The sequence below is a fragment of the Bombina bombina genome, chromosome 1 (assembly GCF_027579735.1).
Source record: "Bombina bombina isolate aBomBom1 chromosome 1, aBomBom1.pri, whole genome shotgun sequence".
Lineage (NCBI taxonomy): Eukaryota > Metazoa > Chordata > Amphibia > Anura > Bombinatoridae > Bombina > Bombina bombina.
Window position 1 is genome coordinate 559,915,053 of NC_069499.1, and position 20,734 is coordinate 559,935,786.

A 20,734-nucleotide genomic window follows, 5' to 3' on the forward strand; every position below is an offset into this window, starting at 1 on the left:
GGATCTCCTCCAATGAAAAAAGCGACCCACCACGGGGAATAATGATCAAATATCTAAACTTTCAGTCTAAAATATAGCTACTGTATTAAGAGCTTATCGCAAACTACAGATGCTCCTTTACGACAACAAGAGGATTTACATATTTCAAGATTACTCTGCAGAAGTTCTGAAAAAAAGAAAAGAATTTGCACCCCTATGTACATCGCTTCATAAAGAAAATCGACAGGCTACACTGCTCTACCCAGCAAGACTACGTCTCCACACCTTAAGAGGCCCAAGATTTTTTGACTCACCCAAAGAAACGCAGGAGTTCCTAGACCAGCATAGAAGTGCCCTCTCACCATCAACATTGGAGCAACAAGTATCCCCTGGCTGATGTTCGAGACAATGAAATAGCACTCCACAAAGATACAAATACCCCTGGACTGGGGTTTTCTGAGTGCAACTTTAGTTGATTACCACTTATGGCTACAACTCCAATGATATGTATATATCTTGTTTATTATGTATTTTATTGTTTAAAATGCTATGGTTAAGCTATGGTTTAGCTGTGAGGGACTCTGAATTGCTGCACACTATGTTCCTGGATGCCCACCCCTTCTGGAGAAGTGTTTATACCCTTATGCCATACACCGTATGTTCCCCCCTGTACTATCCATATTTAATATTTTCCCAATGCAATGAAATTAATTTCCTGGAATATAGGATGGATTAATTCCCCCATTAAGAGGAAGACAATTTTGACCCAACTTAAAAAATACCATGCAGATATTATGCTTCTGCAGGAAACCCATGTTAGCGCCCTCGAGCATGAAAATCTTAAAACCAACTGGATTTCTGAGATTATATATCCCTCTTACAACAGCTGCAGTAGAGGTGTGGCTATTCTTCTGCACAAAAACTTTCAATGTGAGGTTGATTCTAAGATTATAGATCCAAATGGTAGATTTCTTATTGTAAAATTTAAATGGCAAGACCAGAGGTATACTGTATGCAATATATATGGGCCCAAACAACGAAACACAGGTTTCTGGCAAAACCTGACAAAGCTCTTGGCCCCATTCTTAGATACTAAGCTTATTCTCGCTGGTGACTTTAATCTCACTCCCAACCCAGTACTGGACAGATTTAAAGACCCAGAGAGAAATGCCCCTAGGACACAGGCACTCGCCCCAAGCGCGTATGCACTGAGTATATTTGAGACACTGTACTCAACCCTAGGTGTTCTAGAGCACACACCACGCTATCCAGTATAGACCTTTTTCTCACATCCAACTCCTTAGAATTTCTGATCACTGAGACCGCAATTCATAATATTACTATCTCTGACCATGCCCGTGTCTCTGAGATTGTTCCCTACTCCTCACCCTACCAACAAAAGAGTATTTAATTTCCCTACTCACTTATTCAACTCTCCTGACTTCCGTACCTACGTTACAAGACAATGGGATGACTTTGCATCTAACAATGCATCACATAAAAACACTCCTGAATTTTATTGGGGGATATTATTGCCTACCTTACCAAAAAAAGTCTACATGATAGTAAAGAAAAACATCTTAATGATACCTTGACCAATGCTTACTTAAAATATTGTAGATTCCCAGCTACATTGCATAGATTAACATATTTTTAAGCAAAAAAAGAGAGAGATACCGTTTTACTTCAAAACACCATACATCAAGAACATAAGAAACAAGGTAGATTTCTAAGACACGGAAACAGAACTGGTAAATTCTTGGCTTCCCTAATCAAGATTAAACAAGCTAATAGAGGCATATCAGCGCTTAAAAAGGGAAACTCCCTAAAAACTAACCCAGCTGAGATAGTGGCTGAATTCGCAGACTAATACTCGACTCTCTATACAGCACAACCTAATAATACGGAAGCTCAGAATAACTTCTGGGATAAAATTGCCCTACCCAAACTATCCTCAGACCAGTTTGACAAAATAAATGCCCCGAAAACGCAAAATGAAGTACAATCGAAAATAAAATCTCTGGCTCTGGAAAAAGCCCCTGGCCCGGGCGGACTCCCTAAAGAATTTTACTGTGTACTCTCTGACCAGACCTCCTCTATATTGACCTTGCTTTTCAACTGCTACTTTACGCATAACCAACAGCCTTCTGCATGCTTCTCAGCAGCCAACATTACAGTTATTCATAAGCCAGGTAGAGACCCAACACTTCCCGAGTCTTATAGGCCCATTCCCCTCCTAAATGCGGACTATGAGCTACTAATGAAACTCCTAGCTAACTGCCTTAAGTTCCTATTATCGACTGTCCTTCACACTAACCAAACAGGCTTTACAACCGGACGCTCCTCGTTAACTAACATATGACGTGTCCTACATGCCGTGACTTATTATTGGCTGGCGAGACGTGAGGGGACTGACTCGGTTCTGCCGGAGACCTTCCCGTTGTCCCTAGACACAGAGGAGGCCTTCGATAGAGTGGAATGGAATCATCTACTCCACACTATGAGGAATTTTGGAATAAGTGGCAGTTTTCTTGACTTTATCAAAAATATTTATAAAAGCCCCATTGCATATTTACTAATTAATAATTTTTTAATTCCCCCCCCCCAGTACATCTACATAGGGGAACCCGACAGGGCTGTCCCCTATCCCCACTCCTATTTAATATCGCCCTAGTACCCCTGGCAGTTTATCTGAGAACCATATTCCCTGGAATTGACCTGCTTTCTCAAAATTACAGGTAGCTCTATACATGGATGAAATGCTTTTGTCCGTATCTCAACCTGAAATATATGTCCCAAAAATCCTAGAAGCTATACAAATGTTTGGAGAATTCTCTGGATACAAAATCAATGTAGATAAATCTAAAATTGTATGGCTCAGGTGTGCGACTGGGGGAAACTTGTTTTTCTTCACCCTTTCGTACGGTTGATACGTATTTAACCTACCTGGGCATTCACATCTCAGCCAACCCATACAAGTGGTATGAACATAACTTTACCCCGATCCTAAGCAAAATTAAATCTGACCTGGACGCCTGGCAGTAACTACCTCTTTCTCTAAATTACAGGGTACATGTAATTAAAATGAATATCCTCCCAAAACTCCTATACCCCATGCAAATGCTTCCTTTACTACTGATACGTGGGGACCTGACAGCCCTACAACGTACGTTTCATGCTTTCCTATGGAAAGGGGATAAACCGAGACTCAGCCTAGCTAAGCTATACCTCCCTCACACGGATGGTGGGCTAGGCCTCCCTAACATCACTTATTATAACTGGGTATCCTTAACCAAATTCACCCTCGATTGGAATCTAGGTACCCAACACTTTTTGCCAACTCACCTAGAGGAAGCTTCACTCTCTCAGATGTCACTACCCTTCCTACCTCATGCATTCCTCTCCGAATTACCCCCTCTACTCCAACATCACCCAATGTTAAAAGACATAATCTGGGCGTGGCAGACACTGAACAAACATATAGGAACAGATCCCTCTCACACTAGATACCTACCTATATATGGCAACCCTAGATTCACCCCAGGCTCCCTATACACTCTCTTCCGCAATTGGAAAATATTAGGTATTGCTAATCTGAATGCAGTCCTGGATGATCCCACAAAATCGGTCCTGCCTTTTGATCTTATTTGTAGAAAATATAATACCTCTCCAAACCAAAGATTCGCCTATTTTCAATTGCGTCATTACATAAACCAGATCATCTGAACTTGTACCACATTTTGGAATACCACACAATTAGCCTCAGTCCAATCCAGATTCCGTATGAACAATTTTGCCATTTCCCCAATATATAAACTGCTGATACAATCTAGAGTTGCTAAAACTCAACAAGAGCTCCTACGTTCCTGGAACAAACACACAACTAGGTTACACTGCTAACATGATACATAATAATCTAAAATTTACCTGGATGGCCACTATGGCAACTAACCATAGGGAATCTCAGATCAGGGTCATATACCAAGATTATCTCACTCCAAATAGATTGAGCAAGTGGAGGAAAGATTTCTCAAATGTCTGTGGCAAATGCTCCTATCCAAACTTTGACTTTTTACACTATATATGGTACTGCCCCAAGAACCGTAGATATTGGAACTGTGTCTCCTTCTGGCCAACAAAGATGATAGGACAATTGTTTACCCTCACACTGACAGACATACTGTTCCTAGACATACAAATAGGTGACAGACGTAACCAAAAATTACTGACTACCTATGTTCTCTTGGCCAGGAAATGTATGTTCTGCAGATGGATACACAGAAGAGCACCTTCTATAAAATTCCTAAAACACAAGGTATTGAAGTATGTAATATATGAACAATATGACACCATGTTTGACATGACCCTGAGGGTCCTGCGATTCCTAACCAATTGGAGACTGTACTTAGAAAGCTTAGACTTGCCAACTAGAAGACAACTCTAACGTCATTTAGAAATACAATCTACATGCTTGAAGCAAACCTCAGAGGGGAGTGGGATATATGGGAACACTAATATTATAACTTGCAGATTTGTAGTTCATCCAGTTTCTCAGTTGAACTAGTGATCTCTCACGGCTCTACTAAGTTTATTGAGTTTAGTTAAAATGTTTGAATATATGCTACATATTCTTTGTAATGCATTGTTCTGATCGCTTTGTATATGTTTAAAACACAAACCTTTTGACCTGCATGGACTAATAGTGCAGTGCTCAACATTATGGATGATATAAAAAAAAAAGATGTCAATGATTGGACTAGTATCCCTTCTGGCTTTTGGGAAAACCCTATATGAAATGATGGACAATGGAGTTCTATGAAGAATGGGACTCATTACTGCTACCAGATGTTATATTCGTGTCTAGACAGATCCTTGTCCATTTTTGTTTACATCATATGCAATTGTTTGACATGTCAAAAATAAGTTTTGTTTTTTTTAAAAAAAAAAGAAAGTAATCCAGGGTTAAAACATGATTTTCAAAAATATGTCAATGGGAAATATGGTCTTGGAGTTTATTAAATGTGAGTGAAAGGGAAACTGTACAGGATCATCACTTACGTGCGCTGCAATAAGAGGCAGTAATCCACTATGACTGGTACTGTATCCTGGAAAAAAACATAATTTATGTAAGAACTTACCTGATAAATTCATTTATTTCATATTAACAAGAGTCCATGAGCTAGTGACGTATGGGATATACATTCCTACCAGGAGGGGCAAAGTTTCCCAAACCTTAAAATGCCTATAAATACACCCCTCACCACACCCACAAATCAGTTTAACGAATAGCCAAGAAGTGGGGGGATAAGAAAAAAAGTGCGAAGCATATAAAATAAGGAATTGGAATAATTGTGCTTTATACAAAAAAATCATAACCACCACAAAAAAGGGTGGGCCTCATGGACTCTTGTTAATATGAAAGAAATGAATTTATCAGGTAAGTTCTTACATAAATTATGTTTTCTTTCATGTAATTAACAAGAGTCCATGAGCTAGTGACGTATGGGATAATGACTACCCAAGATGTGGATCTTTCCACACAAGAGTCACTAGAGAGGGAGGGATAAAATAAAGACAGCCAATTCCTGCTGAAAATAATCCACACCCAAAATAAAGTTTAACGAAAAACATAAGCAGAAGATTCAAACTGAAACCGCTGCCTGAAGAACTTTTCTACCAAAAACTGCTTCAGAAGAAGAAAATACATCAAAATGGTAGAATTTAGTAAAAGTATGCAAAGAGGACCAAGTTGCTGCTTTGCAGATCTGGTCAACCGAAGCTTCATTCCTAAACGCCCAGGAAGTAGATACTGACCTAGTAGAATGAGCTGTAATTCTCTGAGGCGGAACTTTACCCGACTCAACATAGGCAAGATGAATTAAAGATTTCAACCAAGATGCCAAAGAAATGGCAGAAGCTTTCTGGCCTTTCCTAGAACCGGAAAAGATAACAAATAGACTAGAAGTCTTACGGAAAGATTTCGTAGCTTCAACATAATATTTCAAAGCTCTAACAACATCCAAAGAATGCAATGATTTCTCCTTAGAATTCTTAGGATTAGGACATAATGAAGGAACCACAATTTCTCTACTAATGTTGTTGGAATTCACAACCTTAGGTAAAAATTCAAAAGAAGTTCGCAACACCGCCTTATCCTGATGAAAAATCAGAAAAGGAGACTCACACGAAAGAGCAGATAATTCAGAAACTCTTCTAGCAGAAGAGATGGCCAAAAGGAACAAAACTTTCCAAGAAAGTAATTTAATGTCCAATGAATGCATAGGTTCAAACGGAGGAGCTTGAAGAGCTCCCAGAACCAAATTCAAACTCCATGGAGGAGAAATTGACTTAATGACAGGTTTTATACGAACCAAGCTTGTACAAAACAATGAATATCAGGAAGAATAGCAATCTTTCTGTGAAAAAGAACAGAAAGAGCGGAGATTTGTCCTTTCAAAGAACTCGCGGACAAACCCTTATCTAAACCATCCTGAAGAAACTGTAAAATTCTCGGTATTCTAAAAGAATGCCAAGAAAAATGATGAGAAAGACACCAAGAAATATAAGTCTTCCAGACTCTATAATATATCTCTCGAGATACAGATTTACGAGCCTGTAACATAGTATTAATCACGGAGTCAGAGAAACCTCTATGACCAAGAATCAAGCGTTCAATCTCCATACCTTTAAATTTAAGGATTTCAGATCCGGATGGAAAAAAGGACCTTGTGACAGAAGGTCTGGTCTTAACGGAAGAGTCCATGGTTGGCAAGATGCCATCCGGACAAGATCCGCATACCAAAACCTGTGAGGCCATGCCGGAGCTATTAGCAGAACAAACGAGCATTCCCTCAGAATCTTGGAGATTACTCTTGGAAGAAGAACTAGAGGCGGAAAGATATAGGCAGGATGATACTTCCAAGGAAGTGATAATGCATCCACTGCCTCCGCCTGAGGATCCCGGGATCTGGACAGATACCTGGGAAGTTTCTTGTTTAGATGAGAGGCCATCAGATCTATTTCTGGGAGCCCCCACATTTGAACAATCTGAAGAAATACCTCTGGGTGAAGAGACCATTCGCCCGGATGCAACGTTTGGCGACTGAGATAATCCGCTTCCCAATTGTCTACACCTGGGATATGAACCGCAGAGATTAGACAGGAGCTGGATTCCGCCCAAACCAGAATTCGAGATACTTCTTTCATAGCCAGAGGACTGTGAGTCCCTCCTTGATGATTGATGTATGCCACAGTTGTGACATTGTCTGTCTGAAAACAAATGAACGATTCTCTCTTCAGAAGAGGCCAAAACTGAAGAGCTCTGAAAATTGCACGGAGTTCCAAGATATTGATCGGTAATCTCACCTCCTGAGATTCCCAAACTCCTTGTGCCGTCAGAGATCCCCACACAGCTCCCCAACCCGTGAGACTTGCATCTGTTGAAATTACAGTCCAGGTCGGAAGAACAAAAGAAGCCCCCTGAATTAAACGATGGTGATCTGTCCACCACGTTAGAGAGTGCCGAACAATCGGTTTTAAAGATATTAATTGATATATCTTTGTGTAATCCCTGCACCATTGGTTCAGCATACAGAGCTGAAGAGGTCGCATGTGAAAACGAGCAAAGGGGATCGCGTCCGATGCAGCAGTCATAAGACCTAGAATTTCCATGCATAAGGCTACCGAAGGGAATGATTGAGACTGAAGGTTTCGACAGGCTGTAATCAATTTTAGACGTCTCTTGTCTGTTAAAGACAAAGTCATGGACACTGAATCTATCTGGAAACCCAGAAAGGTTACCCTTGTTTGAGGAATCAAAGAACTTTTTGGTAAATTGATCCTCCAACCATGATCTTGAAGAAACAACACAAGTCGATTCGTATGAGACTCTGCTAAATGTAAAGACGGAGCAAGTACCAAGATATCGTCCAAATAAGGAAATACCACAATACCCTGTTCTCTGATTACAGACAGAAGGGCACCGAGAATCTTTGTGAAAATTCTTGGAGCTGTAGCAAGGCCAAACGGTAGAGCCACAAATTGGTAATGCTTGTCTAGAAAAGAGAATCTCAGGAACTGATAATGATCTGGATGAATCGGAATATGCAGATATGCATCCTGTAAATCTATTGTGGACATATAATTCCCTTGCTGAACAAAAGGCAATATAGTCCTTACAGTTACCATCTTGAACGTTGGTATCCTTACATAACGATTCAATAATTTTAGATCCAGAACTGGTCTGAAGGAATTCTCCTTCTTTGGTACAATGAAGAGATTTGAATAAAACCCCATCCCCTGTTCCGGAACTGGAACTGGCATAATTACTCCAGCCAACTCTAGATCTGAAACACAATTCAGAAATGCTTGAGCTTTCACTGGATTTACTGGGACATGGGAAAGAAAAAATCTCTTTGCAGGAGGTCTCATCTTGAAACCAATTCTGTACCCTTCTGAAACAATGTTCTGAATCCAAAGATTGTGAACAGAATTGATCCAAATTTCTTTGAAAAAACGTAACCTGCCCCCTACCAGCTGAACTGGAATGAGGGCCGTACCTTCATGTGAACTTAGAAGCAGGCTTTGCCTTTCTAGCAGGCTTGGATTTATTCCAAACTGGAGATGGTTTCCAAACTGAAACTGCTCCTGAGGACGAAGGATCAGGCTTTTGTTCTTTGTTGAAACGAAAGGAACGAAAACGATTGTTAGCCCTGTTTTTACCTTTAGACTTTTTATCCTGTGGTAAAAAAGTTCCTTTCCCACCAGTAACAGTTGAAATAATAGAATCCAACTGAGAACCAAATAATTTGTTTCCCTGGAAAGAAATGGAAAGTAGAGTTGATTTAGAAGCCATATCAGCATTCCAAGTCTTAAGCCATAAAGCTCTTCTGGCTAAGATAGCCAGAGACATAAATCTAACATCAACTCTAATAATATCAAAAATGGCATCACAGATAAAATTATTAGCATGCTGGAGAAGAATAATAATATCATGAGAATCACGATTTGTTACTTGTTGCGCTAGAGTTTCCAACCAAAAAGTTGAAGCTGCAGCAACATCAGCCAATGATATAGCAGGTCTAAGAAGATTACCTGAACATAGATAAGCTTTTCTTAGAAAAGATTCAATTTTTCTATCTAAAGGATCCTTAAACGATGTACCATCTGACGTAGGAATGGTAGTACGTTTAGCAAGGGTAGAAATAGCCCCATCAACTTTAGGGATTTTGTCCCAAAATTCTAACCTGTCAGTCGGAACAGGATATAATTGCTTAAAACGTTTAGAAGGAGTAAATGAATTACCCAATTTATCCCATTCCTTAGCAATTACTGCAGAAATAGCATTAGGAACAGGAAAGACTTCTGGAATAACCGCAGGAGCTTTAAAAACCTTATCCAAACGTATAGAATTAGTATCAAGAGGACTAGAATCCTCTATTTCTAAAGCAATTAGTACTTCTTTAAGTAAAGAGCGAATAAATTCCATCTTAAATAAATATGAAGATTTATCAGCATCAATCTCTGAGACAGAATCCTCTGAACCAGAAGAGTCCAAAGAATCAGAATGATGGTGTTCATTTAAAAATTCATCTGTAGAGAGAGAAGATTTAAAAGACTTTTTACGTTTACTAGAAGGAGAAATAACAGACAAAGCCTTCTTTATGGATTCAGAAACAAAATCTCTTATGTTATCAGGAACATTCTGCACCTTAGATGTTGAGGGAACTGCAACAGGCAATGGTACATCACTAAAGGAAATATTATCTGCTTTAACAAGTTTGTCATGACAATTATTACAAACAACAGCTGGAGGAATAGCTACCAAAAATTTACAGCAGATACACTTAGCTTTGGTAGATCCAGCAGGCAGAGGTTTTCCTGTAGTATCTTCTGGCTCAGATGCAACGTGAGACATCTTGCAATATGTAAGAGAAAAAACAACATATAAAGCAAAATAGATCAAATTCCTTATAAGACAGTTTCAGGAATGGGAAAAAAATGCCAAACATCAAGCTTCTAGCAACCAGAAGCAAATGAAAAATGAGACTGAAATAATGTGGAGACAAAAGCGACGCCCATATTTTTTGGCGCCAAATAAGACGCCCACATTATTTGGCGCCTAAATGCTTTTGGCGCCAAAAATGACGCCACATCCGGAACGCCGACATTTTTGGCGCAAAATAACGTCAAAAAATGACGCAACTTCCGGCGACACGTATGACGCCGGAAACGGAAAAGAATTTTTGCGCCAAAAAAGTCCGCGCCAAAAATGACGCAATAAAATGAAGCATTTTCAGCCCCCGCGAGCCTAACAGCCCACAGGGAAAAAAGTCAAATTTTTGAGGTAAGAAAAAATATGATAATTTAACGCATAATCCCAAATATGAAACTGACTGTCTGGAAATAAGGAAAGTTGAACATTCTGAGTCAAGGCAAATAAATGTTTGAATACATATATTTAGAACTTTATAAATAAAGTGCCCAACCATAGCTTAGAGTGTCACAGAAAATAAGACTTACTTACCCCAGGACACTCATCTACATGTTTGTAGAAAGCCAAACCAGTACTGAAACGAGAATCAGTAGAGGAAATGGTAAATATAAGAGTATATCGTCGATCTGAAAAGGGAGGTAAGAGATGAATCTCTACGACCGATAACAGAGAACCTTATGAAATAGACCCCGTAGAAGGAGATCACTGCATTCAATAGGCAATACTCTCCTCACATCCCTCTGACATTCACTGCACGCTGAGAGGAAAACCGGGCTCCAACTTGCTGCAGAGCGCATATCAACGTAGAATCTAGCACAAACTTACTTCACCACCTCCCTTGGAGGCAAAGTTTGTAAAACTGATTTGTGGGTGTGGTGAGGGGTGTATTTATAGGCATTTTAAGGTTTGGGAAACTTTGCCCCTCCTGGTAGGAATGTATATCCCATACGTCACTAGCTCATGGACTCTTGTTAATTACATGAAAGAAAGACCACAGTTGTTTATCAAAGGAGTAATGATACCATTTGCAATATGGTAACACTAAGAATGAATACACAGCTTTGCTGTTAAATATTACTGAGCAAGGTCTTTACTAAAGCTTCATTTACAGAGTCCGTACCTGGAAATGCTGTTCCATCACCTGGATTTTGCCTTGCTCAGGGCATTTTCTTAGGGCTTTGTCTGTATACTGGAGCAAAATTTCAACTATCTGTGCATGGAAATGAAAAAAATCATTTTAGGGATAAGCTGGGGTAATTACATAAGAATGATAAAATCAACATGTATCTTTTTACGTTACCCATTTAGGGTTAGATTACAAATGGAGCGCTAACAGTTACGCGCAAGCAAAAAGGGGTTTGCTCATGTCGGGTTTACAAGTTTAAAGTAAGTGGGTTTGCGTGACCTCAGAGCTCTGGTTAACTGTTTTGCAAAACAGTTACAGAATACATCAAAAACACATTACAAAATGCAGTTACACTCATAATAACACCATATAATAAAAATATTTTAAAAATAAGTGCTATGGGCTTAAAAGAATACTAAACCCATTTTTTTTCTTTCATGATTCAGACAGAGCATGAGATTTTAAGCAACTTTCTAATTTACTCCTATTATCAATTTTAGGTTCAGCACCCTGGATACCTATTGCTACATTTAGCAAACAATAAGCAAGCGTAAACCAGGTTGTAAACCCAAAATGGACTGGGTCCTAGGCTTTACATTCCTGCTTTTTAAATAAAGATAGCAAGTGAACAAAGAAAATTTGATAATAGGAGTAAATTAGAATGTTGCTTAAAATTGCATGCTCTATCTGAATCATTAAATAAAAAAAAAAACAGAATTTATGTTTACCTGATAAATTACTTTCTCCAACGGTGTGTCCGGTCCACGGCGTCATCCTTACTTGTGGGATATTCTCTTCCCCAACAGGAAATGGCAAAGAGCCCAGCAAAGCTGGTCACATGATCCCTCCTAGGCTCCGCCTTCCCCAGTCATTCGACCGACGTAAAGGAGGAATATTTGCATAGGAGAAATCATATGATACCGTGGTGACTGTAGTTAAAGAAAATAAATTATCAGACCTGATTAAAAAACCAGGGCGGGCCGTGGACCGGACACACCGTTGGAGAAAGTAATTTATCAGGTAAACATAAATTCTGTTTTCTCCAACATAGGTGTGTCCGGTCCACGGCGTCATCCTTACTTGTGGGAACCAATACCAAAGCTTTAGGACACGGATGAAGGGAGGGAGCAAATCAGGTCACCTAGATGGAAGGCACCACGGCTTGCAAAACCTTTCTCCCAAAAATAGCCTCAGAAGAAGCAAAAGTATCAAATTTGTAAAATTTAGTAAAAGTGTGCAGTGAAGACCAAGTCGCTGCCTTACATATCTGATCAACAGAAGCCTCGTTCTTGAAGGCCCGTGTGGAAGCCACAGCCCTAGTGGAATGAGCTGTGATTCTTTCAGGAGGCTGCCGTCCGGCAGTCTCGTAAGCCAATCTGATGATGCTTTTAAGCCAAAAAGAGAGAGAGGTAGAAGTTGCTTTTTGACCTCTCCTTTTACCAGAATAAACAACAAACAAGGAAGATGTTTGTCTAAAATCCTTTGTAGCATCTAAATAGAATTTTAGAGCACGAACTACATCCAAATTGTGCAACAAACGTTCCTTCTTTGAAACTGGATTCGGACACAAAGAAGGCACGACTATCTCCTGGTTAATGTTTTTGTTAGAAACAACTTTCGGAAGAAAACCAGGTTTAGTACGCAAAACCACCTTATCTGCATGGAACACCAGATAAGGAGGAGAACACTGCAGAGCAGATAACTCTGAAACTCTTCTAGCAGAAGAAATTGCAACCAAAAACAAAACTTTCCAAGATAATAACTTAATATCAACGGAATGTAAGGATTCAAACGGAACCCCCTGAAGAACTGAAAGAACTAAATTGAGACTCCAAGGAGGAGTCAAAGGTTTGTAAACAGGCTTGATTCTAACCAGAGCCTGAACAAAGGCTTGAACATCTGGCACAGCTGCCAGCTTTTTGTGAAGTAATACAGACAAGGCAGAAATCTGTCCCTTCAAAGAACTTGCAGATAATCCTTTCTCCAAACCTTCTTGAAGAAAGGATAGAATCTTAGGAATTTTTATCTTGTCCCAAGGGAATCCTTTAGATTCACACCAACAGATATATTTTTTCCATATTTTGTGGTAGATTTTTCTAGTTACAGGCTTTCTGGCCTGAACAAGGGTATCAATGACAGAATCTGAAAACCCTCGCTTTGATAAGATCAAGCGTTCAATCTCCAAGCAGTCAGTTGGAGTGAGACTAGATTCGGATGTTCGAACGGACCTTGAACAAGAAGGTCTCGTCTCAAAGGTAGCTTCCATGGTGGAGCCGATGACATATTCACCAGGTCTGCATACCAAGTCCTGCGTGGCCATGCAGGAGCTATCAAGATCACCGATGCCCTCTCCTGATTGATCCTGGCTACCAGCCTGGGGATGAGAGGAAACGGCGGGAATACATAAGCTAGTTTGAAGGTCCAAGGTGCTACTAGTGCATCTACTAGAGTCGCCTTGGGATCCCTGGATCTGGACCCATAGCAAGGAACCTTGAAGTTCTGACGAGAGGCCATCAGATCCATGTCTGGAATGCCCCACAATTGAGTAATTTGGGCAAAGATTTCCGGATGGAGTTCCCACTCCCCCGGATGAAATGTCTGACGACTCAGAAAATCCGCTTCCCAATTTTCCACTCCTGGGATGTGGATTGCAGACAAGTGGCAGGAGTGAGTCTCCGCCCATTGAATGATTTTGGTCACTTCTTCCATCGCCAGGGAACTCCTTGTTCCCCCCTGATGGTTGATGTACGCAACAGTCGTCATGTTGTCTGATTGAAACCGTATGAATTTGGCCTTTGCCAGCTGAGGCCAAGCCTTGAGAGTATTGAATATCGCTCTCAGTTCCAGAATATTTATCGGGAGAAGAGATTCTTCCCGAGACCAAAGACCCTGAGCTTTCAGGGGTCCCCAGACCGCGCCCCAGCCCACCAGACTGGCGTCGGTCGTGACAATGACCCACTCTGGTCTGCGGAAGCTCATCCCCTGTGACAGGTTGTCCAGGGACAGCCACCAACGGAGTGAATCTCTGGTCCTCTGATCTACTTGTATCGTCGGAGACAAGTCTGTATAATCCCCATTCCACTGACTGAGCATGCACAGTTGTAATGGTCTTAGATGAATTCGCGCAAAAGGAACTATGTCCAATGCCGCTACCATCAAACCTATTACTTCCATGCACTGCGCTATGGAAGGAAGAGGAACAGAATGAAGTATTTGACAAGAGTTTAGAAGTTTTGATTTTCTGGCCTCTGTCAGAAAAATCCTCATTTCTAAGGAGTCTATTATTGTTCCCAAGAAGGGAACCCTTGTTGACGGAGATAGAGAACTTTTTTCTACGTTCACTTTCCACCCGTGAGATCTGAGAAAGGCCAGGACAATGTCCGTGTGAGCCTTTGCTTGTGGAAGGGACGACGCTTGAATCAGTATGTCGTCCAAGTAAGGTACTACTGCAATGCCCCTTGGTCTTAGCACCGCTAGAAGGGACCCTAGTACCTTTGTGAAAATTCTTGGAGCAGTGGCTAATCCGAACGGAAGTGCCACAAACTGGTAATGCTTGTCCAGAAATGCGAACCTTAGGAACCGATGATGTTCCTTGTGGATAGGAATATGTAGATACGCATCCTTTAAATCCACCGTGGTCATGAATTGACCTTCCTGGATGGAAGGAAGAATTGTTCGAATGGTTTCCATTTTGAACGATGGAACCTTGAGAAACTTGTTTAGGATCTTGAGATCTAAGATTGGTCTGAATGTTCCCTCTTTTTTGGGAACTACGAACAGATTGGAGTAGAACCCCATCCCTTGTTCTCCTAATGGAACAGGATGAATCAGTCCCATTTTTAACAGGTCTTCTACACAATGTAAGAATGCCTGTTTTTTTTTGTGGTCTGAAGACAATTGAGACCTGTGGAACCTCCCCCTTGGGGGAAGCCCCTTGAATTCCAGAAGATAACCTTGGGAGACTATTTCTAGCGCCCAAGGATCCAGAACATCTCTTGCCCAAGCCTGAGCGAAGAGAGAGAGTCTGCCCCCCACCAGATCCGGTCCCGGATCGGGGGCCAACATCTCATGCTGTCTTGGTAGCAGTGGCAGGTTTCTTGGCCTGCTTACCTTTGTTCCAGCCTTGCATTGGCCTCCAGGCTGGCTTGGCTTGAGAAGTATTACCCTCTTGCTTAGAGGACGTAGCACTTGGGGCTGGTCCGTTTCTGCGAAAGGGACGAAAATTAGGTTTATTTTTGGCCTTGAAAGACCTATCCTGAGGAAGGGCGTGGCCCTTGCCCCCAGTGATATCAGAAATAATCTCTTTCAAGTCAGGGCCAAACAGCGTTTTCCCCTTGAAAGGAATGTTAAGCAATTTGTTCTTGGAAGACGCATCCGCTGACCAAGATTTTAGCCAAAGCGCTCTGCGCGTCACAATAGCAAACCCAGAATTTTTCGCCGCTAATCTAGCCAATTGCAAAGTGGCGTCTAGGGTGAAAGAGTTAGCCAATTTGAGAGCATGAATTCTGTCCAAAATCTCCTCATAAGAAGAATCTTTATTGAGCGCCTTTTCTAGTTCATCGAACCAGAAACACGCTGCTGTAGTGACAGGAACAATGCATGAAATTGGTTGTAGAAGGTAACCTTGCTGAACAAACATCTTTTTAAGCAAACCCTCTAATTTTTTATCCATAGGATCTTTGAAAGCACAACTATCTTCTATGGGTATAGTGGTGCGGTTGTTTAGAGTAGAAACCGCCCCCTCGACCTTGGGGACTGTCTGCCATAAGTCCTTTCTGGGGTCGACCATAGGAAACAATTTCTTAAATATAGGGGGAGGGACGAAAGGTATGCCGGGCCTTTCCCATTCTTTATTTACAATGTCCGCCACCCGCTTGGGTATAGGAAAAGCTTCGGGGGGCCCCGGGACCTCTAGGAACTTGTCCATTTTACATAATTTCTCTGGAATGACCAAATTCTCACAATCATCCAGAGTAGATAACACCTCCTTAAGCAGGGCGCGGAGATGTTCCAATTTAAATTTAAATGTAATCACATCAGGTTCAGCTTGTTGAGAAATTTTCCCTGAATCTGAAATTTCTCCCTCAGACAAAACCTCCCTGGCCCCCTCAGACTGGTGTAGGGGCACTTCAGAACCAATATCATCAGCGTCCTCATGCTCTTCAGTATTTTCTAAAACAGAGCAGTCGCGCTTTCGCTGATAAGTGGGCATTTTGGCTAAAATGTATTTGATAGAATTATCCATTACAGCCGTTAATTGTTGCATAGTAAGGAGTATTGGCGCACTAGATGTACTAGGGGCCTCCTGTGTGGGCAAGACTGGTGTAGACGAAGGAGGGGATGATGCAGTACCATGCTTACTCCCCTCACTTGAGGAATCATCTTGGGCATCATTTTCTCTAAATTTTGTGTCACATAAATCACATCTATTTAAATGAGAAGGAACCTTGGCTTCCCCACATACAGAACACAGTCTATCTGGTAGTTCAGACATGTTAAACAGGCATAAACTTGATAACAAAGTACAAAAAACGTTTTAAAATAAAACCGTTACTGTCACTTTAAATTTTAAACTGAACACACTTTATTACTGCAAATGTGAAAAAGTATGAAGGAATTGTTCAAAATTCACCAAAATTTCACCACAGTGTCTTAAAGCCTTAAAATTTGAAAGCTTTAACTCTTAAAATAACGGAACCGGAGCCGTTTTTATAATTAACCCCTTTACAGTCCCTGGTATCTGCTTTGCTGAGACCCAACCAAGCCCAAAGGGGAATACGATACCAAATGACGCCTTCAGAAAGTCTTTTCTATGTATCAGAGCTCCTCACACATGCATCTGCATGTCATGCTTCCCAAAAACAAGTGCGCAATAGAGGCGCGAAAATGAGGCTCTGCCTATGATTAGGGAAAGCCCCTAGAGAATAAGGTGTCCAATACAGTGCCTGCCGGTTATTTTACATAATTCCCAAGAATAAAATAATTCCTCAAAGCTATGAAGTATAAAATATGCTTATATATCAATCGTTTTAGCCCAGAAAATGTCTACAGTCTTGAAAGCCCTTGTGAAGCCCTTTTTTTTCTTATGTAATAAAAATGGCTTACCGGATCCCATAGGGAAAATGACAGCTTCCAGCATTACATCGTCTTGTTAGAAATGTGTCATACCTCAAGCAGCAAAAGTCTGCTCACTGTTTCCCCCAACTGAAGTTAATTCCTCTCAACAGTCCTGTGTGGAAACAGCCATCGATTTTAGTAACGGTTGCTAAAATCATTTTCCTCTTACAAACAGAAATCTTCATCTCTTTTCTGTTTCAGAGTAAATAGTACATACCAGCACTATTTTAAAATAACAAACTCTTGATTGAATAATAAAAACTACAGTTAAACACCAAAAAACTCTAAGCCATCTCCGTGGAGATGTTGCCTGTACAACGGCAAAGAGAATGACTGGGGAAGGCGGAGCCTAGGAGGGATCATGTGACCAGCTTTGCTGGGCTCTTTGCCATTTCCTGTTGGGGAAGAGAATATCCCACAAGTAAGGATGACGCCGTGGACCGGACACACCTATGTTGGAGAAATGTGGGTTTATTGAAATTAGGGCTGGGCAATTTTTCTTTTTTTAAAAGCACAATTGCGATTTAATCGCAATTTTATTAAACATTACTATAAACACCTTTATTTTTTCAAGAAAACGTTTATTTAACACTACAGAATCTTACTGTACATGTTTCTTATTGTCTAATACACTCTTGGAGCATAAAAATTAACACTTATAATTAGAGGAAAAATATAAAAATAAAAAAAACTTGTTGTGCACTGCACCACTGTGTACTACTACTGATGATTGATGATCTATCTTCTGGGAATCTACACTTGACTCAACTAAATTATATATTAAATAAATATAAATAATAAATATAATATTACATTTATCATCTATCTAGTAAGTAACTCTATATATCATTCATCCTCTATAATCTATCTACTAGCAGTACGTAGTAGATATTTATATATATTTTGGTAACATCATGTTGAATATATTATATTTTACAATTCACTTCACAATACATCCTACAAGAAACCCTAAATGAACATTTATAAATAAAATATATTGTATTATTGTAATATGTAATCAAACTCAATGTTATGCGTCACAGAAGTTAAAAAAAAATAAAAAATTAAAAAATCAGTAAGGCACTTTAAAGTTTTTTTACAATATTAACTTTATTGCTCACAACTTTGAGCTGTTCCACCGCTACACCACTCCCAGATGACTTCCACACACCTTTCGATCTCTTCCAAAATAGCCGTTTCATGGGCATTCTCAGGTCCGCCCAAGGCCGCACACTGGTCTGCCTTTCATTCTCCCTCTCTGCCTTCGTTTTCATGACGATTATTTTTTTTTTTTATTGCATACTCTCGCGGTTTTAAAACCGTGTTGATTAAGCGTGGTTTAAAAGCTCATCTGCAATTAATAGTGCAGCCCTAATTGAAATACATACATATCTAAATATATATATATATATATATATATATATATATATATATATATATATATATATATATATATATATATATATACACACACACACACATACACAGTTGTATGCAAAAGTTTAGGCACCCCTGACAATTTCCATGATTTTCATTTATAAAAAATTGGGTGTTTGGATCAGCAATTTCATTTTGATCTCTCAAATAACTGAAGGACACAGTAATATTTCAGTAGTGAAATGAGGTTTATTGGATTAACAGAAAATGTGCAATATTAGAGCTGCGGAATCTGTTGGCGCTCTACAAATAACCGATAATAATAATAATTATAATACTATGCATCAAAACGAAATTAGAATTTTTTTCTGTAGAGGGCGCTTAAAGCCCTTCAGGTATTTACTAAATAAATTCACAAAACCGTATCCTTATATCCTGGATAAGCAATAATTAATATCAAATGATGTAGCAACTATAATCATTTTCTCAGTGATACTAAGTATATTGTGAGCCTTGTGTGATTATAATTGTTTTAAACAGTGTACTTAAGAAGTCTGGAGTGTTTCTATAATGGTTATTGGTTGTGAAAAAGTATTCCCCTACATAACCCCCTTAATTTATAGTGAGTTTTAAATTGATAAGAAAAAATATAATAAAAAATTGTGGTTTATATACAAAACAATCCTGAGACTTTATCCGTTAATATCCTAATACTGATTGCCCAATTTTCTTTTTATAAAACTTAGATTACAGATTTCATAAATATAAAGTGTTTTTTATTGATAACAAATTTATCCTAGATACATAAAAATATATAATTACTAGATCTTCCTAAATTAAAAGCATATATAAAAACTAGATACAGTTAATATGTTTGATACATTTCTTATCCTAGTATATCCCTTTCATATTGTGGCAAACGAATTGACTCAAGAGGTAAAACATTTTTTTTGGCACCCTTGTCCTTTTGTTGATTTGAATACCTGTAACTACCTAGCACTGATTAATTGGAACACACAATTGGTTTGGTGAGCCCATTAAGCCCTGAACTTCATAGACAGGTGCATCCAATAATGAGAAAAGGTATTTAAGCTGGAAAATTGCAAGTTGTTGTTCTCTGACTCTCCTCTGAAGAGTGGCAACATGTGGGCCTCAAAACAACTCTCAAATTACCTGAAAACAAAGAATGTTCAACATTAAGGTTTAGGGGAAGGCTACAAAAAGCTATTGCAGAGATTTAAGATGTCAGTGTCCACTGTGAGGAACATAGTGAGGAAATGAAAGACCACAGGCACAGTTCTTGTTAAGGCCAGAAGTGGCAGGCCAAGTAAAATATCGGAGAGGCAAAGGCAAAGGATGGTGAGAACGGTCAAAAACAGCACACAGACCACCTCCAAAGACCTACAACATCATCTTTTAGCAGATGGTGTCACTGTGTATCGTTAAACAATTCAGCGCACTTTGCACAAGGAGAAGCTGTATGGGAGAGTGATGCGGAAGAAGCCTTTTCTGCACACACGCCACAAACAGAGTTTCTTGAGGTATGCAAACGCACATTTGGACAAGCCAGCTTTATTTTCGAAGAAGGTTCTGTGGACTGATGAAACAAAGATTGAGTTATTTGGTCATAACAAGGGGCGTTATGCATGGTGGCAAAAGAGCACAGCGTTCCAAGACAAACACTTGCTACCCACAGTAAAATTTGGTGGATATTCCATCATGCTGTGGGGCCAGTGCCGGTACTGGGAATCTTGTTAAAGTTGAGGGTTGCATTCCACTCAATATCAGCAGATACTTGAGAATAATGTTGAGGAATTAGTCACAAAGTTGAGGTTACACCGGGGCTGGATATTTCAACAAGACAACGACCCAAAACACTGCTCAAAATCTACTCTGGCATTTATGCAGAGGGACAAGTACAATGTTCTGGAATGGCCATCCCAGTCCCCAGACCTGAATATAATTGAAAATTTGTGGGGTGATTTGAAGCAGACTGTCCATGCTCGGCGACCATCAAAACCTAACTGAACTGGAGATGTTTTGCAAGGAGGAATGGTCCAAAATACGTTCATCCAGAATCCAGACACTCATTACAGGCTATAGGAAGTGTCTAGATGCTGTTATTTCTGCTAAAGGAGGCT

The 20,734-nt window shown here is 39.9% G+C and overlaps 1 protein-coding gene across 1 annotated transcript in view; it reads right to left on the reverse strand.

Annotated features, from left to right (window-relative positions):
• The window catches only part of VPS8 (VPS8 subunit of CORVET complex), a 478,663-nt gene that overhangs the window by 309,216 nt on the left and 148,713 nt on the right, over positions 1–20,734 (reverse strand). Inside the window, 2 exon segments of the mRNA XM_053698746.1 lie at positions 5,038–5,084; positions 11,094–11,183. Coding sequence (XP_053554721.1) covers positions 5,038–5,084; positions 11,094–11,183 — 137 coding nt within the window.